The 24,005-nt window shown below is 39.9% G+C and overlaps 1 protein-coding gene across 3 annotated transcripts; it reads right to left on the bottom strand.

The window, feature by feature from the left end:
- Positions 1–626: 626 nt before the first annotated feature.
- Positions 627–23,981, bottom strand: WDR92 (WD repeat domain 92). Of its 3 annotated transcripts, none has more exons than XM_036334302.1 (8): positions 23,465–23,978; positions 14,888–14,988; positions 12,765–12,895; positions 10,327–10,428; positions 8,296–8,411; positions 7,245–7,379; positions 4,321–4,418; positions 627–1,562 (listed from the first exon to the last, which is right to left on the bottom strand). In XM_036334302.1, exons 1-8 carry the CDS (start codon positions 23,645–23,647, stop codon positions 1,355–1,357), a joined length of 1,074 nt encoding a protein of 357 aa, XP_036190195.1. In that variant the 5' UTR covers positions 23,648–23,978; the 3' UTR covers positions 627–1,354. The 3 variants fall into 3 exon arrangements, with proteins under 3 accessions (XP_036190195.1, XP_036190196.1, XP_036190197.1); XM_036334304.1 differs by having other exon boundaries at positions 1,419–1,822; positions 23,465–23,975; XM_036334303.1 differs by lacking the exon at positions 7,245–7,379 and having other exon boundaries at positions 23,465–23,981.
- Positions 23,982–24,005: the final 24 nt, after the last annotated feature.

Here is a 24,005-nt window from a genome sequence, read left to right as displayed (position 1 = left end):
AGGTGAGCGCCTCCTTCCAGGGGAAGACAATTCACTGAAAGTGGTCAGGCAGATGCGACAGTAGAGTCTCAGCATAACTGAAAATTCCAAGTTTTTGCCAGGTCCTTGTCTGGCAATCCATGTGTCTTTCTCCCATTGATATTTCTCTCTTTCTCCCCCTTTCTACCTCCCTTTCACTCTCTAAAAATCAATGGGAAAAAAGTCCTCATGTGAGGATTTAAAACAAACAAAAAAACCAACCAAACAAAAAGCAGGGATAGGTATTTTTAAAGTTCAATTTAATTTTACTTTCATAATTATGTCCATAGTGTTGTTCTATCCAAGATTTTGGGCTTTTTTTTAAAGTTAATTTTCTGAATTTAATATTCCAAACAAGTGACTTTCCAAGAACCCCTGAAATCACATGAATTTCATATATTACAAATTTTTTAGGTGCGCTGTCTATGGAATGCAGGAAGGAGGGTAGGCTTAATGAAACTGATACAATTAATACCTGAGTTAGCCAAAGATATGAACAGCGAAGAAACAAAGTGAGTAAGAGGTACTAATTAAGCATTTATAAAGCAAAATAAGGGATGGTGTTTATTTTATTACTACTAAGTTCAAAGAATCAGATCTACCATAGATTTCAAAAACAAAAATTTATTCATAAAATATATTAAAAAGTTTGACAAAAAGGTTACAAAACCCCCAAAACTTGAACATCTCAACATCACTTACCATAGTCAACAATGGAAAGTCTCACTAATTTAACTCCGTTTCTAGGTAAAAAAGAGGTCTCTGTAAATCACAGTATCTCATTTTATGAGTTACAATGCTAAACACAGTTACCCAAATCTATTTTGACTGCACATTATGGTAATTTTGTGAAGTAATGTTTTGTACTGAAACTTAGTGACTGTGAAAGCTCCCAAAGTGTATTTATGAAGGTTAATTCACAGTAGTTTCACCAAGGCAAACCATCCTAAGCCAAACTAAGTGATCCCTACCATGACCGTGTGAACACTGAAAGGCAACACAGGTGTTTATGATGAAATATGGACTTTGGGGACGCAGAACAAATTTAAATCTGGTGAAATATAGACAAGGGCCAACTTTATCAAAAATGGAGGGAGAGGAGCGGAGCTGGCTCTGGAGACCGTGGTGCCCCCTGTGCAGCAGCAAAGCAGTGACCAGCCCGGTGGCTGGAGCTCACCGCTGGGCATTCCACACCGAGAGGCGAGCCTGAGGTTTGCATCTGTGCCTTTTTCATCAGTCAAATCCAGCCTTGTCCAAGGAGAGTCAGAGGATGCAGAGTACATTCAAAATTCTATGAGTGTTCCGCTGGAGGGTTTCAAAGTCCAAAATCTTCAGATCAAATTTTATTGAGTTTTGTAATAATCAGTACTCTCACCATTTGATCAAATGAACTACAGATACAGAGGCCCCTTTTATCTGGACTCCAGTCCAAACTGGAAATGGGCTGGGTAGACAACGTAACATTCTGCAAAAGGCTGACGGAACCCGCAACTCCCATCTCTACTCCTTCAGAATCTTTCTTTGACCGCTGAACAGGGTATTCGCTGAAAGCAAGAACAAAGAAGGTATACAGCGTGTGCAAAGGCAAAAGCTGCAACTACCATTTGCAGAACCCGTCCAAACACTTCCAGAATGGATGGCAGACACTTGATCCACTTGATTCATCCATCCCCTGAGCTCCAGGCCAGATCCTAGGACCTCTGTGTACCACTCTATGGGCAGGCACTGCTGGGAGATTTTAGCCTAAACATCATTGCTTCAAAACGCAAAAAAAGCCATTCTGAACCCTGTGATTTTCTTTCAGCTGAAAATATAAATTTATAAATAAGAAGAGTTGAAGGTGAACAAGTTATAAATACTATTTGGGCTAAATTTGAGAGAGGGGGAAAAGAAACATCCCTCCCAACATGGAGATGTGTTCCTAGTGAAATACTGGGGTATTGCTCCTCCTTAAAAGGCCTTTTAAAGCCTATGAGGTATCAACTATGATACTATCTGTATTTTATAAATGCTAAGAAAGGCCGAGTTTCAGGACACAAAGCAACTGAGCAGAGCAGAGATACAAGAAGCGGTAGGTAGATAACCTACTGTTCTTTCTTCCTCTCAGACTCTACAATTCCTTTTAATAAATAGTCAACAGATTTTTTTTTCATATCTCTTGGCAAAAGCTGCAGCAATTTAGTATTTAAAAAATAACAAAGACTTTTTATTTTATTTTTTATTTTTATTTTTTTAAAATATATTTTATTGATTTCTTACAGAAAGGAAGGGAGAGAGATATTTAGAAACATCGATGACAGAGAAACATCGATCAGCTGCCTCCTGCACACCCCCTACTGGGTATGTGCCCGCAACCCAGGTACATGCCCTTGACCGGAATCGAACCTGGGACCCTTGAGTCTGCAGGCCGACGCTCTATCCACTGAGCCAAACCGGTCAGGGCAACAAAGACTTTTTAAACCCACCAGACTGTCTGTTAATGTTTTGAGATTTTCAAAATATAAAACAATAACAAAAAAATCAGCATGTTGAGGGCCATTCATTCATAAAACAATTTCTAAATAACTAGATGAGTTACCTTAGGAATTCTTGGTTAGGTGCTTAAGAAATACTTAGAATTTAATGGAATTACTACCAAGGGAGACTGGCAAAAACCAGATCTCCTTTGCTGGTATAATACCTGAGAGCAAAGCTCCAAACCAATTTGAAGATTAGACTAGATATCTGTTATGGTAAAGGTTAAAGTTTATTTTGAGATAAGCTACAAATTTCTAATGCATACAGACCCAACTTCACTGATATTAATTAAATCCACAAGAGTCCAAAATGCCAGCTATAAACGTGGTTGCGTATCATAAGGAAAACAACTCCATGTGTGGATTGCTAAGAAAACTTGGACTCAGTGCTTCAAGTTAGCAGCCTAAAGAGTTTGGTCCTCAGGTAGAACAGTGAGGTGCCACTGCATGGCTTACAGGGATCTGCAGAGTTGATCCCAGAGGAAAGACCGGGTTGGAACAATCAGGGAGGAACAATGGACAACGGTGTTGAGAAAAGGGAAATTACCAAATGACCTATCTACCAGGCATTCTCCTAGATCTCTCAACACTTTCCCTCTGCTTTTTATTCACAGAAACTATATCGTTTTGATCTAAAGCATTCACTCATGGTTTTTGGTCAGCTATATTCCTAAATGCTTTTGTAGCCCTATTTTTTAGAACCCCTTCTAACGTCTACAAGGAGCTAATAAATAGAAAAGTATTTTGTAGCCTGGCCAGTGTAGCTCAGAGGTTGAGCATTGACCCATGAACCAAGATGTCCCCAGTTTGATTCCCAAAAGGGGACCATGCCCCATCTGTGGGCTCACTCCCCAGCGAAGGACATGCGGGAGGCGGCCAATCAATGTCTCTCTCTCTCATCAGTTTCTATCTCTCTATCCTTCTCCCTTCCCCTCTCTCTAAAATCAATAAAAACATTTTTTTTTAAAAAAATAAAGTATTTTGTAAATGTGAAAGTCCCAGAAGCATTAAAGATGGTATTTTTCTTTTATTTCTTTTTTTCAAACATTATCTTTCATTTATAGCTTGTGTTTATTTCTTCCCCCTCCCCCCTCCCCCCTTGGGTGATGTTTACAGAAAGAGATAACCATTAATGCAGTTTTTATCAGGCCTTTTAAATGAGTAGCTACTAGTAACTGCCCTCTTCAGGCCTTTGGGATTCAGAGCACAGCGCATGGTAAGCTCTCCGTCACTCACCCTGCCTGTGGTATGCAGAAAGCAAACTCAAGTACAAGGCTTTTCCTGGAGACCAATCAGGGCCCTTGGGCTCCGTTCTGGTTCTATCACAAGGATGTTATCTGAACTTGGGCAACTGAATTACTAGGATCTAAAACTAACAATTTCAACCCTTTTCCTATCTTCTAGAGGTAGTGTTCTAACAACCTGATTATAATACTTCACAAAAGCCTTTGGTGAAAGTTTTCCTTTAAAAAAAATACAGCAAAAATCCCTGATTTCAAATCTATGAAAAGAATTGTTCCTGGACCCTGACCACACTACAATATATGGAAGACAACTAAATAACAAACATACTAAATGAGTCAAAAGGTTACTATTTAGTATGTGTAAAAGAAGTAAATTTGTTTTAAAAATGCTTAGAAAATAATACTTACATAATACAATAAAATTTAAAATCATAGCAAAATGAACTAAGTCAGAGGAGGAAAATAAGGGGGAAAGTTCACTCTAGTCCTAGTTCATGCCCACCAGTGGCCCACAGAGGGCCGGGTGCACAGCAGAGACTTACTACTTCCAGAGGTGGAGGCCGCCGGCGCCTCCCGCGGTCAGGAACAGCTCTCGGTTCTGGGGCAGGTGTCGGACCTGCCACACGGTAGATTTATGAGCCTAAACAGCAGGAGAAGCACACAACCTGTTTATAAGTTTTTATGACAAAGGCTGCCCTAGAAGAGAAACCCTGCAAATAAGGAAATTTTCCTTCTATCTTTTCAACTGCTATAAAAGTAATTATTTTCTGGTCCTTCTCTTTATAATGGCTCCAAAGATTTAGAAGGAACCATCAGAAATCAGGAAAAACATAATTTTTCTTTATTGCTTTATGAAACAAAGTTGTACTGGATTTTTTTTAAAAAAAGTTATCAGATTAAAAGCCTAAGTTTATAGTACCATATAAACTATGCAAATAGATTGCATACATTTACGCCTCTAGCTCACTCTGAAGAGCAAAAACAAACAAACAAAAAACATAAAATACAAACCATTATACTTCTTCCTAAGGGAAAAATAAAGACAGACTGAACTTTTAAAAAATAAACTTTATTGCCCAGGCCGGTGGCTCCGTGGATAGAGTGCCGGCCTGCGGACTGAAGGGTCCCGGGTTCGATTCCGGTAAAGGACACGTGCCCAGGTTGCAGGCTCGATCCCCAGTAGGGGGCGTGCAGGAGGCAGCCGGTCAATGATTCTCTCTCATCATTGATGTTTCTAACTCTCTCTCCCTCTCCCTTCCTCTCTGAAATCAATAAAAATATATTGAAAAAATAATAAACTTTATTTTTTAGTGTTTTTTAGGTTCACAGCAAAACTGAGTGGATAGTACTGAGAGTTCCCAGACAGAATGAAATTTAACTGAAAGCTCCTAGAGCTTTATTTTCAATCTACACCATTAGACTTGTCTGGTCTTCAAAATAAGGGCCATAAGAACTTACGTACAGTGTTTATGGTCATAATACACATCTACATCTACACAATGGAATACTATGCTGCTATAAAAAAGAAGGTACTTTTACCATTTGCAACAGCATGGGTGGAACTGGAGAGCATTATGCTAAGTGGAATAAGCCAATCAGAGAAAGATAAATATCACATGATCTCACTTATATGTGGGATTTAATGATCAACATAAACTGATGAACAAAAATAGATCCAGAGACAAGGTAGCACTGAACAGACTGTCCAACCTCAGAGAGAAGGCAGGGGAGGAAGGGGTTAGAGATCAGTCAAAGGACTTGTATGCATGCATATTAGCATAACCAATGGACAGACACTGGGGCGGTGGGAGCTTGCCCTCGGGGATGGGAGTGGCTCGGAGTGGGGTCAATAGGGAAAAAAGGAGACATGTAATACTTTAAAAAAACTGCAAAAAAAACCACATCTCAAAATATACACTTTAAGTGTGTGAGTCCTCAAGTGATAAGGTTCAAGCTCTTAAAACTTATTTTAATTTGTTTTGTAGTTTAAAAAAAATTAAGCTGGAAGATGATAAAAACCCCCAAACCAAGAGGAGATATGATCTCTTAAAATACAAGTTATTTGTCAGATTAAGCAATTACTAGATTAACTAAATGTAAGAAAAAAAATTTGAGCCCTAGCTGGTTTGGCTCAGTGGATAGAGCGTTGACCTGGGGACTCAGGGGTCCCGGGTTCGATTCCAGTCAAGGGCACATGCCCGGGCTGCAGGCTCGATCCCCAGTGCGGGGCGTGCAGGAGGCAGCCGATCAATGATTCTCTTTCATCATTGATGTTTCTATCTCTCTCTCCCTCTCCCTTCCTCCCTGAAATCAATAAAAATATGTTTTTTAAAAAAAAGAAAAAATTTTTAAAGATAACACTATAATTTGTAGATAATAAGAAACATGTTGCAATTGTATATAAAACAACTTAGTGAAGTGATTTATGTTGATAGATACTTAATATACTCTGAAACAACAGTAAAAACAATATTACAAAATATATTTATCTTGTTAAGAATTTAGTTCATCAGGCAGTGGCAGTAATTTACATGCAATAATAATTGCTGTAATAATAAGACAAAATAGGAACATTTGGGAAGTACTACTGAATCCATGGTAGAGTGAGAAAAGGAGTGAATTTTTATTTCCTGAACAACTTATTTATTTTAATCTCATGGAAACTATAAATCTGTAACCGACCTTTATTTTTAAAACGGAGGAAGCTCAGACTCACATTTCTCACCCCTCCCTTGCAAATGAGAGGACGTTTCAGCATGAATTTTATGCAATCCCCTTACTTCTGACACCATTTTAACAAGTATTTTCCCTTTGCCCCGCTTTCTTCATCTATTTTTCTAACATTGTAATACCACATTTCCTTTTAAGCTTCATCAAATACTATTCAAAACAAGGCAAAGTATGTGTGTATATAAGTGTGAATAAAAGAATGAATACATTTTGAGCACCCACTATGTATCAATCAGAGTGATTAATACTTTAAATAATTTTATTTAATATAACAAACTGGAATGTAAAATAAAACGTGGTTAAATGACAATACATATATGTTGATATATTTTGAAAAGTATATAATTAGTATTATACTAAGGTGTATACTGGTATACACCTAAGAGTATATAATTAGGTATAAATACAAATATTATATATTTATTAGGAAATGCAAGGCTAGGTTTTGTTTATCACATACTTGTCATCAGCTACTTTTTCTATGATTGCTCCTTAACTACAAAATAAGATTCCTAGCCAACTGAGGCCTTTATTATAATCAAGGAGTCTAAAACTGGTAAGCTTTCTGAAAGTACTCTTTGCCGAGAAAACCTTGTCAAGATCCCACAAGAAGATATTAAAAATAGCTCCCTTCCCATAAAGACCTGGAAGGCACCTTGGTGACTAAGTCTATTTATTAGTCTAAAACAAGCTAAGAACATTCCTCTTCATAGAAAGGCATTCCCCTCAGATTTACCTTTTCTGAAACAGAAGCAAAACCTTTGGTTGGGTGCTGTGTTCTCATGTCAAAAACATGAAACTTCCCTTCCAGAGACGTAGCTACTAACTTATTCATACTTATATCTTTTCTGTCAAACTCCAGGCTACATACCTGAAAATACAGAATATTTATTATTGATGGTCCAATGAATATTATTCAGTAGATTCTTTTAAGCTAAGGAAAACAACTTTAAAGTAATTAGCTCATGTGAAAGCATTTAAACTGAATCAATACATTAAAAACTTTTAAACCATAAAAAAAAATTCTTCTTGGTTAATAAGATCAAACCACCTGAGTTCCCCAATTACTGTACACAGTTAAGTCAAGGCTGACGTTAGGAAACAGGAAGGAGCTCCATTCCTCCTGAGAGGTGTACAACTCAGGACCCTAAAATCTGAGAGGCTATTACTGTTTTCAGGCTTCCTATTAGCAGAAAAAGGCCTCTTACGTGTTCATTTTGATATGACAATGCGCAGCGCACAGGTGTCCACAGTCCGCCACAGGGGCTGGCGACTCACCAGCTCTGCTATACCACATCTGGGTGTGTGTTCACTTAACAAGAGAGGGTCCATGATTTTCATCAGATTCCCAAAGGGCTCAGAGCCCCTAAAGGTTAAGAACCACTGGTAGAGTGGTTGTACTGGGATGAGTTATTAGAATCACTTTCCTTTTGTAGTAGTTCAGAGGTAGGTGACAACATGCTCAGAGAAATTAAAAATAATCCAGATGCCCCTAGCTGGTTTGGTTGAGTGGGTGGAGCATCGGCCTGCGAACTGAAGGGTCCCAGGTTCAATTCTGGTCAGGTGCTCATACCTTGGTTGCAGGTTCCCTGGCCCTGGTCAGGGTACATGCAGGAGGCAATCAATCGATGTGTCTCCCTCACATCAGTATTTCTCCCTGTCTCTCCCTCTCCCTTTCACTCTCTCTAAAAATCAATGAAAAAATATCCTCAGGTGAGGATTAACACACATACATACATACATACATACATACATACATAAAATTAACAGAATCCAAATGTACATACCCCGTTTTTAATGTTTGTCTCCCACCGCAGTGACATGCTTCTGAGATCAAACAGTTTGATGTCCCCGTTGTCATAGCCAGCACAGACAACACGCTCCTCCTGATTATAAGCATTACCTACAGATCAAGACACATCATTTCAGATCCTTATAAATGCTGATCTGAAGGCTGGTAAAAATCATTTTATGAACCGATGCATATAATTTGTACTGAATCAGATTTTACAAAATCACATTGGGTAGAATCTCATGTTATCCGATCCTGGCAGGACATCAGAGTATTAATTTGGTATTTGATATAGTTATTTTAAAGCTCATTTTCTACTGAAAGGATATGCGAGACTATTATTGGCTTCTAAACACCTCTGGCTGTGGGCCTGAGCCATCTTTAAAGCAATTTCTACCACTACAGTATTTCCTCTACATACTTGGACACTTTCCAAGCTATTCCTTATACTTGAAATTTCCTTCCAATTTCAGGGGTTCAAATTCTATATATCCTTTTGGTCAAAAATGCCCTCTCACCCTGTTCATCTTTCCCTGGGACTCCTTCTGCATTTGTCCATGTCTTTCATGACCTTTTATCACTCCTACCTTGTACTATAATTTTTAAAAATATATTTTTATTGATTTCAGAGAGAAAGGGAGAGGAGAGAGAGAGAAACATTAATGAGAGAATCATTGATCAGCTGCCTCCTGCATATCCCCTAGTGAGGATCAAGCCCACAATACAGGCATGTGCACTTGACCAGAATCGAATCTGGGATCCTTCAGTCCTCAGACCAATGCTCTATCCACTGAGCCAAACCAGCTAGGGCTGCACTATAATTAATGTAGATATCATGTCCTCTTTACTAAACTATAAGCATCTTGATGCAGATAACACATCTGTCTAACCTTTATATGCCCACTGCTTTGCACCTACTTGGCATTCATAAAAATTTGTCAAATCCATGGATTTTCTTTTTAAACTTAAGCACCTATACTTAAAAATGTACTTATGTTCCTTAGATCAATGATGAAAGGCTTTAATGAACCCAAAGGTAATTACTTTTTAATTATTATACCAAGTTTTAGATGATGATTCCAAATACTAACCCTGAAATTTCTCCCCAAGCATATTTCTTAAGTTTATATAATTGCTCATAAAATATACACACATAGTAATTCCCATACAATAATTTATTTTTTTATAGTGGAAGTCTAAAACTTTCCTCTAATTAAATAACAGTGCAATTTTAAAATAACATAAAAAGTTGAACAAATCACATATATTGTTAAATCCTACTTTTAATGTCTATTATCTACACAGGATTATACTAAGAAAAAGGGGAAAGAAAATAGAGATTTAAAACTAAATATGGTCTGTACCTCTTACTAGCAAAAATAATTTTAATTTTGATGCTCAGCAAGAGATACAAGGGTAAACATCAATTAGTCCTACAAAACCAGCATTCATTTTAAATATATTAGTAGAGAAGCACAGTTGTCAGATTTATAAGAAATAATTTTGTAATGGTATAACTGCTTCCTAGAAAATAAACATACTCTATAGAGAGTATAATGTAAGATCTGTAAAGCTACCATTTGCCCTTGAGGCTCTACTTAGCTCCATTACTGGCATTTGGTTCTAACTGGGTCAATATCATCTAGTTAAACAGAAGTACATAGTAACAGCAAATTATTTTTGAGCACTTAATAATCTAAGCACAATTCTAAGCACTATACATGTATTAACTTTCTGAATCCTCATAACAACACTATTAAGTAAATTCTATTATTACTTCCATTTACAAATGAAGCAACCAAGAAACAGAGATGCCTCATAACTTGCCAATAAGTCACACAGTCAATAAGTAGACAGTGAGACTTCAAACCCAGGCCTCAGAGGGTGACGTCAACCACCACGTCTATTTGCCTCAATAAACTGCCAGAAATAATCCACAAACAGACTATAAACAGACCACCAGGAGGACTTTCTTGAAGCTTTTGCCACTGGATACTTCAAATCCAAGAGCCCTTCAATAACTCACCAAATGCCACAGTCCAACAGTCTCTCTTGCTTTCTCCTTGTACAGGTTCCATATTAGCAACAGGATCGTCTTTCTGCCTTGGGTCCCACACCTTCACAGTTCCTGCCACACATAAAAGTGCACTGGCAAAATTCAACAGCAAACAATGACATTTCTTTTCTGCATTCTCTTCCTATGGCTTCCTGTATCCATGGTAATATTATAGATGTTCTAACATCTGAAAAAGTATTCACATTTTTCTAACTTTGAAGTGGGTAAGTTGTACTTAATATCAGAGATATAACCCATATGTCTGACTTAAATTTCCAAACAGATATACAGAAAAGCCAACAACTGTTCCTAAATTATCAACAAGGTATGACTGACAAGGCAAACACAGATGTTATGCAATTCAAACCACACTTCATTTTCTTTGCTTAAGCCTAAAACTAATCTATTAGTTACTTAGATAATACCAGTGCCATTTAAATTATTTCCTTACTACTCATATAATCATTGGCATTATTCTTTATACAGAGGAATAAACTAATTTTTACATCTACAATTTCTTACATTGGGTTTTAGAATACTATTTCATACATAATTAAGTTTAATTTCCCTGTAGCAATAGAGAACAGGGAAATATTAAATAAAATTAACAGGGCAGGGGCGGACTGGAGGAGGTCAATGGGGGGGGGGGGAGGGAGACATATGTAATACTTCCAACAATAAAGAATTATTATTTTTTTAAAATATATTTTATTGATTTTTTACAGAGAGGAAGGGAGAGGGATAGAGAGTTAGAAACATCGATGAGAGAGAAACATCGATCAGCTGCCTCCTGCACACTCCCTATTGGGGATGTGCCCGCAACCAAGGTACATGCCCTTGACAGGAATCGAACCCGGGACCCTTGAGTCCGCAGGCCGACACTCTATCCACTGAGCCAAACCGGTTAGGGCAAGAATTATTTTTAAAAATTAACAAATAATTCTTCTCAATTTAATTTCAACTTCCTCATTTTAATGCAAATTATAGGACTGCTAAGTAAATGATGTCATTGCTTATGAGAAATACAAATGCATGTAATAAAATGGCTAAAAGGCAAGTACCTGAGAGAGCATAGGAAAAGCATTAAAAAAAAAATCCTTAAAAGGGATAATAAATGTAGAAAAGGGGGCACTATTCCACTTGATTTATCTCCAAGAATAAAATAGGTTATTAAGAAGATGCCGTAAGGAGAAAAAAATTCCTGCAAATATGACAAGAGGTATCACTCCACTGGCTTCATACAAACTGATAACATTTATATTAAGTTTGTAATAATTAAATGAGCAAAGAACATAAACAGACAATTCACAAAGTAAAATTAACTGGTAAACAAATACAGAAAGAAATTAATAAAGTTGGAATGGCGTACCATTTTTATCTAAAAAACTAGGAAAATCAATGCTGGTAGGGTAGACTGGAAATCTATCTCTTCCATTGTAGCTGATAAGGTAAAAAGATAATTTGGAAAAATTGACAGTAAATTTTAAAAGCCACAACACACATTTATTCCAAAAGAGTTATATACATAATGATACCTATTTATTATTTTTAAGTCACTCTCCCAAAACAATAAACAAAAAATTTGAGGTAAACAAAAATTGAATGCTTATTAACAGGTTAGAACATTGTGACACCTCCATAGGATGGAATGTGACGCAGTCATTAACATGTAAGTATGAAAACAGCAGCATTTACATATGACAAAACATTAAATGGAAAAAGTAAGATACAAAACCATACACACACTGACAGCTATTCACTGTTGTATATAAGACGGGAAAGAAAAGCACACCTAACAGTTAGGCTGGTATGGTGGACTGAATGCTGTTTTTCCTTCTATATTCTGTATTGTTTCTAGGGGGGGAAAGAATATTTCATTTCAAAAACAGAGCCGCTCTTGAGTAACCATCAGAAAATTCACCTCTTTTCTTCTAAGACCTGTCCATTTGTGGTCACCGCAGGCAGAAAAGCGCGTGGTGTCCTTGGAGCTTTCTACAGTGCTCAGCGGAAGGATCACAGAACTTCAGGGTTCAACAGCTGTCAACGTGACAATTTTCACAAGCACTGATTCTGCTTTTTAAAAAAGGAAAAGCTACCACCCATATTATAGTCAGCTGCCTCAAAAACCGATAAAGAAATCTGAAATCCTTCAAGGTTCATATGAAACTGTGGTTGTTAGTAGTTGAACTTGCTCAAAACTAAAATAGTTAAGTGCTTTTCCTCTATCTCAAAATACTCAAGAATGAAACAATTTAGGGATATGCCATCAAACCTGCCTATTAAAAAAGCAGACTGTTAGATTTAGTGGGTCAGGGTTACTGAGGATTTCCACTCAGAGAGGATATACTGTTGTACAGAGATTTATCTTAAAAATATTAAAACATTGTACATAAAATACTTTGACTTACCATCTCGGCTGCCAGTCACAATTTCAGGTGCTCCTTCCCCAATTCCTAGTCCACCTACACCATCTATAGTATTTATAATTTCTTTATGGCCCTTTACAGAATACACTGGGTACTCTGGAGCTTCCAAATTCCTAAACAACAGAAGACAGTTTCTTACTTACGCCACATATCCCAAACATTTAGCTCACTACTAAAATGTAAGAATGCATACCATATTTAGGTTTTTGTTTAAAAATAAGGATTTGACTATGAATTTATACAAATACTCCCAATTTCTTCCCTACACTTTAGCATCTTTTAAGCCCTCAATGAGAATGGTCATTATTCAACCTGGAATTCAAACCCATGTCCACTTAGTGTTCTTCAAAGATGAATTCCAGGTCTGCTTATTAATAAGTGCGGATTCACAGGCTCCTCCCCAGACATCACTAATAATGATCTCTGGGATGGGGTCCCAAACCTGTGGACTCTTTGCTGATTGAAGTCTGATAATTACTGCTTTAAATATAGAGTAAAGAAGAAGGATTTAGAATGTTTCCAAAGTTGGCCTTGGTAGTTTCATCTAGAGATCTTCTGAGGTTATTTTATTATATGAATAGTGTGTACTAGGTACACATTTTCCACTTTATCATGTATTATTTTCTCACTGAGTTCCATATTGATTTTCATCTAGTTATGTATTTTTCAGTTTATCATCATGCTGGTCACAAATATGAGAGTTAAACTGGCTGAAATTTGTCTAATTCTTGGTTATTTAAGAGAAAGGAATGCAGGAAAGTAACTACTACTATGTGTGCTTTAGTCTACACGAGATGGTTGCATAATGAATGGCTCAAGTAGGTTATAGCGATACATCCCTTTTCTCGCTTGCTCCCCTTCTTTTGCTTTTCTACTGGAGCTTCTATCCACATTTCTCTTTAACAAGTCAGGTTTCAATAACTTACACTTAAACCAAAATGAATGTAGCTTTTCATGATGTAATCCCAACTTATGAGCCAAAATTTGTAAAATTTCACTTAGCAAATTTGAGATAGTTCAACCTACTTGAGATATGATATTTATCTTTACAGCATTACTGTGAAAGAAACAGGAGACTAAACAGGATTGAGGTTCTACTTAAAAGACTATTTTTAAAAAATATATATTTTATTGATTTTTTACAGAGAGGAAGGGAGAGGGATAGAGAGTTAGAAACATCTATGAGAGAGAAACATCAATCAGCTGCCTCCTGCACACCTCCTACTGGGGATGTGCCCGCAACCCAGGTACATGCCCTTGACCGGAATCGAACCTGGGACCCTTCAGTCCGCAGGTCAACGCTCTATCCACTGAGCCAAACCGATTAGGGCAAAAGACTATTTTTTTAAAAAAATATATTTTATTGATTTTTTTACAGAGAGGAAGGGAGAGGGATAGAGAGTTAGAAACATCAATCAGCTGCCTCCTGCACACCCCCCACTGGGGATGTGCTGGCAACCAAGGTACATGCCCTTGACCAGAATCGAACCCGGGACCCTTGAGTCCGCAGGGTGACGCTCTATCCACTGAGCCAAACCAGTTAGGCTAAAAGACTATTTTTTACAGATTTTAAAAAAACATTACTTTTTAAAACATAATTAAAAGAATTATCAATGAAAACAAGTCAGTAGTACCTGTTCTACTCTATTAGGAAGAAAGTCAACAGTTACATTTGTTCTATATTCTTGTGCTGAAATATATTTATTTTAAAAAATAACATTCAGACTAGTCTCTCTCCCCATTTCTTTGAAAGTATATGACATAGCATGTAAGGACTAATGCATTGTAATAAATGCTAACTTACTTATTAAGCAGTTAAAGCAAGGGTAAATTAAAATAGTTTCATTATGTTTTATATTCGGAGCCTAAGACAGATAAATAGGTCAAAGTAATTTAATTACAAAGTAGCAGATTCTAAGTGAGAAGTCAAAAAAGGTCACATTAGAAAACAGGTAGGGAAGACGGTTTGTCTCTAGAACATTAATGTACTGATAACATTATTTTAAATACCTAAAGAAAAATTAGAATTCTCTTTCAGAAGAAGAGTAATAAGACTATCAAAGAAACTGTAATCTCAGGTCTTACTACTAATTAAGTAATCTTACCATATATGAAGGTTTCCAGCAAAATCTCCTGTAGCTAAATATCTCTGCTGTAAGGATGTTGCACCAAATGTTCCACATTTAATAGGTTTGGCCTTTTCAATCTTGATAAAAGGGAGGGAGAGAAGATACATTATTTATGTCAGCTATTTATAATCATGATATTTACAGCCTTATTAAAGGGTTTAAATAAGCTGGTAATATAAAAAGCAATTAAAATTATGATAAAAATGATCATGCGTTTCTTTTAGTCATCTTATATAATAAAAGACTAATATGCAAATCAACCGAACAGCAGACCAACTGGTCGCTATGATGCATACTGACCACCAGGGAGCAGACACACGCAGGAGCTGCCCCTGGTGGTCAGTGTGCTCCCACGGAGGGAGCGCAGCTCAGCCAGAAGCCGGGCTCATGGCTGGCAAGCACAGCAGCAGTGGTGGGAGCCTCTCCCGCGTCCGTGGCAGTGCTAAGGATGCCCGACTGCTGCAAACATCCCCTGAGGGCTCCCAGACTGCAAGAGGACACAGGCTGGGCTGAGGGGACCCCCTCTTACCCCCCTCCCACCCCCGAGTACACGAATTTCGAATTTCGTGCAGGGGGCCTCCAGTTCTTCTATAGTTTAAAAGTATTTAACTGTCAAAAAGAATGAGTTTTAATTTTGCCTTTCCTTTCATCTCGCTAATGAGACTTTCAAATGCTGATAGCTCTACCATCTCCATTGGTTTGCAAATATGAACATCTCGGCATTTAATGTGGTATTCTTCTTTAAGAGCCTCTGTAGAAATGAGAACGTAATGAAGATATTGCTCTTTCCAGATGGCTACAGGAACAAAAATTGTTATGAGTATTTCATAGTTTTCCCTGCAGAACCCTCTAAACTGAGAATGTTTATGTCCTGTTCTCTGTGGGACCCTTTCAATCATAGAGATTTGTATACCTGTGTGTACCAAAGGCACTGCTGTTAGTATAGATTAGCCAATCTTCTCAGGTTCCTTTCATTTAAAAGGCTACTGCTCCGAGTATTATATATTATCACATTAGTAAAATAACTACAGTGGGGCCTTGACTTACGAGTTTAATTCATTCTGTGACGGAGCTCGTAACTCAAATTACTCGTATATCACATCAAAAAGTGAACGAGTGAGACACATGATGCTGGGCTGATGTTGTGGCATTCACTGTGACGTTCGCTGCGCCAACTAGCGGTGGGGTATCTGAAGCTGGCTTGTAACCCGAATTTTAGCTCGCAACTCAAAGCAAAAAATCGGCCGAGAGACGGCTCGTATCTCGAAAAACTCGTTAGTCGGGACACTCGTAAGTCAAGGCCCCACTGTATATACCAATGCACTACTTAAAGCATGTGGCTTATGGAAGTCGTGTGAAGAACATATCACAGAAAGGATCCTTGAAATGATCTAATACTACCCTCCCACCCCCGTCATAGATAAAGATATCCAAGTCTAGAGCTTTATAGATTTGCCCAACTCGAGCATTCAACATTTACTAGTAATGAGTCCCTATCATATGGAAGTCAATGAACTAGGCAGAAGAAGACATAAAGATGAGTAAGACGGACCATTCCCTCAAGGAGTTTACAGCCCAAATACAGTAGTCCCCCGTTATCCATGGGGGATATATGTTCCAAGACCCCCAGTAAATGCTTGAAACAGAAGATAGTACTGAACCTATATACACATATGATTTTTTCCTATACATACCTATGATTAAGTTTAATTTATAAATCAGGCACAATAAGAGATTAACAATAATAATAAAATAGAACAATTATAACAATATACTGTAGTAAGAGTTATGTGAGTGGCTCTGGGCATTAATAGAAATAAGGGTTACTTTTATACAAGTGCTGTGGGGCTGAAACCATCAATATGACAACCACGGCAGCTACTAGGTGACTAGCAGGCAGGGAGCATATACACCACGGATACAGGGTGGGACAGAGTAGGAGGGCATGAGATTTCAACTCCCTACTCAGACTGGCATGCAATTTAAAACTTATGAATGTTTATTTATTGCATTTTCCATTTAATATTTTTAGACCATGGGTAATAGAAACTGTGGAAAACAAAAACCGCGAATGGGGGGGGACGGGGACTATAGGATCAGTTCCTACCTGACTCCTCCTACATATACACATGCATTATGCTACTCTCACCTACTTCCACACCTCTGAGGAACTTTCATTACTCGTTTACTTCCTGATGTTTCTAATTTCTCCAAGGTCCCCACTGACCCCAACCTCACCTCCCAGGTCACTGACAGCCCCCCTGCAGTCTGCTTTTCCTTCTGGTTCCGCCCCTGGAAACGCTGGACAATCTGTAATGAGATGAGGCCACTAGTGGATGCCTGTCCCACACTATACTCTGGCCTTATATCACCTTCCATCTACTGTCGGCCTCAATAGGGCAAAACTATTCCTCATATTTGGTCTCTACACCTTTTATATTTTTTATTCTTAATGTTTATATAATACAGTTCTCTCTAAAAATTCAAACAAAACAAGACAAAAGGGCAAAAAGTCAGTCTCCCTTTGACACTCCCCGGAAGTAATCCCCATCCTTCGAAACCTTTTTCTGTACACTTACAAACACACGTAAGTTTGTTTTAGTATAAAGAGGATCATCATATATTGGCCTTTGACTTGATTTTTTCCACTTAACAATATATCCATCCCTAACCGGTTTGGCTCAGTGGCTAGAGCGTCGGCCTGTGGACTCAAGGGTCCCAGGTTCGATTCGGGTCAAGGGCATGTACCTTGGTTGGGGGCACATACCCATTGGGGAGTGTGTGGGAGGCAGCTGATCGATGTTTCTCTCTCATTGATGTTTCTAACTCTCTATTCCTCTGCCTTCCTCTCTGTAACAAATCAATAAAATATATTTAAAAAACAAAAACAAAAAACAAACAAACAAATATATCCAGATAAACTGTTTTCCCTACACAGAATTCTCCAGTTGCTAGGGCACCTCCCCTTGTAAACCTTCAGTTCCTGTGCCAATCTTCATCCCTCCCATTAAGGTGGGCCTGCTTCACACAATTTAAAAAATAATTTCCCTGCCACTTTCAACGTTTGGCTGGGCATTTCCATATAGGGTTTACATAGCAACTTACAAACAAAAAGAAAAGAAAATTCACTTCACACAAACTATAAACTTTTCTTTCATGATTAAAAAGACATCGTTATATGGTACAAAGCTTTGGAAATCCTCAGCTTGTTGAGCTTTCTCATGGCTTGGGATCTAGATAAATTGGCAGTTACTCTGTAGCCAGGTATAAAACAAAGCATTCACAGACTCCCTGGAATTGTCCTAAACAAAATTAGTTATCTAGCTGGAGGAGGTCGATGGGGGAAAAAAGAGAACATATGTAATACTTTCAACAATAAAGATTAAAAAAAAAAACAGTCATCTACAATAACATGGTTGTAAAGGACCATACTGATGAGAAGCACAGAACCACAGAATGTTAATTGTTTTTCTTTTTAATGCATAGGCTGTCCAAGATAACATCAGTTATTCACTGTATTAGGTTGATATTATTTCAGTTGTTTTTCCAATTTTATGAAGAAGAGTATCTTACAATGGGATAATACCGAGAATCAAAATGTTTGTCAATAAACAAAGGAGTCAGTTTTCAAATCACGTGCGTCCTCCCCACCTGCTCCTTCCTTCAAATAAAAGTACCTGAAATAATCCTATATTTATATAATAAAAGCCTAATAGGCTGTGTCCAGTTGGCCATTCAACCAATCAAAGCGTAATATGCTAATGATATGCTAAGGCTGCTCAACTGCTTGCTATGACGTGCACTGACCACCAGGGGGCAGATGCTCCAACTGGTAGGTTAGCTTGCTGCTGGGGTCTGGCTGATTGGGACTGAGACAGGCCGGACATGCCCTGGAGCCCTCCCATGGTCTCTCCCTGGCTGGCCAACCTCCTGCTTCCCTCCCCGGCCCCGATTACACACTGGTGGGGTCCCTCAGCCTGGCCTGCGCCCTCTCGCAATCCAGGACCCCTTGGGGGATGTTGGAGAGCCAGTTTCGGTCCGATCCTGCAGGCCAGGCCGAGGGACCTGACTGGTGCACGAATTCGTGCACTGGGCCTCTAGTATAGTAATAGTGATACAACACCCAATCAATGTGAGGACACAATTTCTATGGTTAAACTAATCCACAGCTCCAGCTTATGCCAACTGATGAAACAGCTCCACACTTCCTCCTCCCACTATTTCACAGTGGGCTTGGGTCTCCCCAGCTCTAAATCATGGGTAACGGCTTCCACAGTCTGAGGTAGAGGGTGAAGAAAGCCCTCTCAGTAAGAAGTAGGTGGGCCCTAATGGGCAAGAATATGGTGCCAGGAACTCAGAGGGTTAGAAGGCCATGGGGAGCTGCCTCATATCTATCTATCTATCTATCTATCTATCTATCTATCTATCTATAAAAGACTAATATGCAAAGTGTCCCCTCGGGAGTTCGATCGCTTGCTATGACGTGCGCTGACCACCAGGGGGCGGCATGGACCACAGTGGGCAACCAGTGGTGGTGGCGGGGCGCTGAGGGAGCAAGGGAAGGAGGAGGCGGGGAGGCAGGGAACCTGATCCGCCCTGATCGCCAGTCAGGCCTAGGGACCCTACCCATGCACGAATTTCATGTACCTGGCCTCTAGTTAGTATATATTAACTTTTGCTATCTGGTAGTGGAAGTAACCATCCATGATGGTCGTATTTGACCCAGATGTTGGTTCTCTTTGCTACAATAGGTTAACATGATTAAAGAAGCCCATGATAGATAATTCTAGTGAGAGATATTTTTGTTCTGTCTGTGGGTGGGTCTAGTACAGCTTGTCAGTATTTCCTCCTCCACATCCTGGCACTACTTAATTAACATTAAAAGGTTTAGCTACCAAATGCTAACAAGCAGTGAATTCAGTGCCACAGGGGCTAAAAAGCAGAGCTGTATTAGCTCATTACTAAATTTTAAAATGTAAACATCCCCAACTATATTGCCATTTTTCAGGACTACCCCCAGTCCTTTGTGCCAATTAGAAAAAAGGTGCCTTTTACAGGCTGATGAAGTCTCACGGGTAAGGCTTGATGAAAGAGGTAGATTTCAGCTCTCGTACTCTTGGCCAGACATCCATGGGTGATGCAACTAACTGCTCAACTGTATATGGAGGCCTTGCTGTCATTCCCATTAATCTTTAATAACAAGCTAAGGAAGGCACCAACAAAGATTCATTGTCTTCCTTCCTTTTTGTCTTGGATGCACAGGCTTTGACTTGAGGTGTCCCACAATGATAGAATCAAGTCTGTAACCTAATATTGTAATAAAATAATTCCTCTAGCCCCATTGAAGTCAACCCTGGTACTCATTAGAATCATCTGGTGGAAGCTGAAAAAATACCGATGTCCAGGCCTCACCCTAGTCTAAATGCAAGAGTCCTAGTGCACCAGAACTTCTAAGGGTGGGACCAACGCATGAATATCTTAAAACACACACACACAAACAGCAACAATACACGTTAAGAGTTGAGAATCACTGAACATGTACTTAATCTATATTCTTTCCCAGTGCATCATCACATCCAAATACAAGGTAAATTCTGAAATGTTTTCCCATTTGTTTTATCCTCTTTAGACAACAGGCTCTTTAGGAGAAAGAACTCATCAATTAAATAGTTCCGGTCCTTCTTCAGAATAGTCCTTAGATACAGGTGAAATATGAGATCACGGATGATATTAATTTTCCTCTTTTCCTATGTACAGAGTGCTCCCCCAAAAAATGTATAAACACTTTAACAGCTAATTCTATTACATTTTGAAAATGAAATGTATTTTAATAAAGACTGCCTTATTCAAAGTGTGTATACATTTTTGAGGTCACCCTGTATATTTCTGAAATGTTCTATCATTAACACATTACTTTTGCTAAAAAGCAAGTTTATTTGAAAAACTCGTTAGAATCCTCTAGAAACGACCAAAGAGCACTATTTCACTTTTGGAACAAGTGTATTCCTGCAATGTATACAAATCATAGTCTTATAAAAAAGAAGTCACAAGCCCTAGCCAGCTTGGCTCAGTGGATAGAGCGTCAGCCTGCGGACTGAAGGGTCCCAGGTTCGATCCCGGCCAAGGGCACATGCCTGGGTCGCGGGCTCGATCCCCAGTAGGGCGTGTGTAGGAGGCAGCCAATCAATGATTCTCTCATCGTTGATGTTCCTATCTCTCTCTCTCCTCTCCCTTCCTCTCTGAAATCAATAAAGAAATATATTTATATATAAAAAAAAAGAAGTCACAAGTCTGGAGATGCTCTCTGGTTGAGCTTTGGTTGGTATTTGTTTCTAATACTTCACCTTTAAATTTCTTTCTGCTATTCTAATGTTTCCCATTTGTTTAGACCCCTGATCCCAATCATATAATCAATAAACCAATATTTAAATTACCCAAGTTACACTAAGTAAAGTGTATGATTATCTAACCACTAAGCTGTACACCTGAAACCAATAAAAAACAAAATTTAAAGGGAAAAAATAAATTACCCAAGTTATATCCTTTACAGACATACATTTACTCATTCTTTTAACAAGTAATTTGAGTTACTGCTCCTTACATACCATATTAAAGAAAGACCCTGCCCTGGCCAGTGTGGCTCAGTTGGCTGGGTGTCGTCCCTTGCACTGGTTTTGATTCCAGATCAGGGCATATGCCAGGGTTTGGGGCTCAATCCCCAGTAGGGGGCGTGCAGGAGGCAACCCAGTGATGTTCAGCTCTCACACTGAAGTTTCTCTCAGTCTCTCCTCTGGCCCTCTCCCTCTCTCTAAAATGTCAATAAAAAAATATTCAAAAAAAAAAAGAAAGACACCATCCTTACTCTCCAGGAGCTTACAATCTAGAGATAAATGGAACAGAATGATGTATTTCAGGCACAGAGAGTAAATACCACAGGAACGCAATGTAAGAAAGGTTGCTTTGTGTGGGGATCGGGAAGGGACTCCAGAAATCAAATCATCTGAACTGGACCTTACAACAGCAACAGGTGACTGGGGGCAAGTGGTGAGCAACTTAAGGAAACAGAGACAAGAACAAGCCACATTTACTGAGTCCCTGACTAGAGAAGACAAGCTGAACAAGAAAACGGACACTCACAGACGTTTAAAGTGGGATGGGGCCCTTCTAATCTAAGCTTCCTATCGAAACTACATTCATCCTTCACTTACCAGTTTAACCTCCGACTCCTCCAAGCAGATTCTCTCTATAGCTTTTGATCCCCGGAGCTGTCAACCTTCCCTGTAGTCCAGTGGTTCTCAACCTTCTGGCCCTTTCAATACAGTTCCTCATGTTGTGACCCAACCATAAAATTATTTTCGTTGCTACTTCATAACTGTAATGTTGCTACTGTTATGAATCGTAATGTAAATATCTGATATGCAGGATGGTCTTAGGCGACCCCTGTGAAAGGGTGGTTCGACCGCCAAAGGGGTCGCGACCCACAGGTTGAGAACCGCTGCGTAGCCTATGCCAACCCTACACGCCTGAGCATGATCGTTTTGTCCAGGTAACCCAAATCAAGGCGCTTTTTAAAACGGTAAACAGGTATAAAAAACGTGAGTTAACGTGATTCTTAAATTCGTTCACTGTTGGTCTTTTCAAAACGTGTAAACGTGATCATGCCACACACTGCTTAAAGCCCTTCAATGATGCCGTTATTCTCAGGGGGAGCCAGGCATAAACTTTACGTGATGTATGTATAGGTGTCGCAACGTTCGGTCCCTGCTTACCACTCCTGTTTCTTAAGGAGAGGCTTTCTCCCGTCGCTGAGCTTCCGCACCGGCCGTTTCCCAGGGAAACCTCGTCCTTGACTCTTAGTGCGGCCTCGTTAGTTTCCACTATTGATTTCAGCGAGGAAGAGAGGGGGTTGTTCTTACTCTCACAGCACCGTGCTCTTTCATGTTTGAGAATTCATCTTGGTTTGCACTGATGCACTGTTGGTGTGATTATTTGACCGATTTTCTCTCCCGCAGGAAAACCCCCTGAGATTGGGGACACTGTCATTCACACGCCCGCCCGGGGATACCAGGCAGTCAACTGACACTTGTGGAAAGAATAAATGTGAAGTTAGGGGATCTGTCTCCTGCAATTACACCTGCGGCAGGCAAACCGGCGCCAGCTCTGGCTCTGTTTGCATGAAAAAGCATTTTACGAACAAGGCCCCCCATTCGCAGATTCTCCACGAACTGCGCGCTGCCCCGAAGGGCCTCGCATTCAGACCCGGACGCGTCCGGTCGCTTGCAGAGGCCTCGCGCTGCACCGCAGGGGCCGCTGGAGGAGGGGCCGGGCGGGCGCGGATGGACTCGCCGCCGAGGAGAACTCTGGGCTCGGGCAACAGCATGTACGTCGGCAGCACCGCTCCATCTGCGATCAACTCCGCTCCGTTCGAGCGGTGCTTTTGCGGGACCCTGGACAGAGGCGTCGGCGTAACGCAGGCCCCGCACTCCGAACCCGCACTCGCCCCCCAACGGTACCCCCGGATCCTGGACGAGGACAGTCTCGCCCGGCACCCACCTCCCGGAGCAGCTTGAGGTCCCCGTGCTGGATCTCGTACAGCTGGATGACGCCGGTGCCCCGGGCGAAGTTGCCCATGGTCACAAACTTGGCGCTGCAGGGCATCCACTTACAGTCAAACACCGTGTAGTTGAGGCTCTTCTGGATGTGGACAATGATCTGGGGCTTCTCGAAGGCCGACATGGCCCAGCCGACTTGTCCTCCGCCAACGGGTACTTTCAGCCCCTGCCCAAACCCTAACCTGGAAACCAGACCCCAAACAGTTGGGACGGTTTGTGCCTTCCGCTCGCCGTACTCGCCCCCTGACGCCCTAGCCAGTTGGACTTAGTTGTCTCGGATAATACCAGATGCGTTACTGAAATCCCACGAGCTTTTCCTTCACCGGTGACACAAACTTAGGTATCGCCTTTGCCTACTGCCTTTAGCACATACACAGATTCCAGGCCACAAGATGCTTTGGCGTTGAGTGGCGGGGCCAGAGGCGACCATAAGAATACGGCATATTTTAGGACAGCCCCCTTCCCTCCCCAGCAAACTCACA

Source organism: Myotis myotis, unplaced genomic scaffold, assembly GCF_014108235.1.
Source record: "Myotis myotis isolate mMyoMyo1 unplaced genomic scaffold, mMyoMyo1.p scaffold_m19_p_14, whole genome shotgun sequence".
In the NCBI taxonomy this organism is placed as follows: Eukaryota; Metazoa; Chordata; class Mammalia; order Chiroptera; family Vespertilionidae; genus Myotis; species Myotis myotis.
The sequence above is the reverse complement of the archived record's forward strand: the minus strand, read 5'-3'. Positions and strand labels throughout refer to the sequence as shown.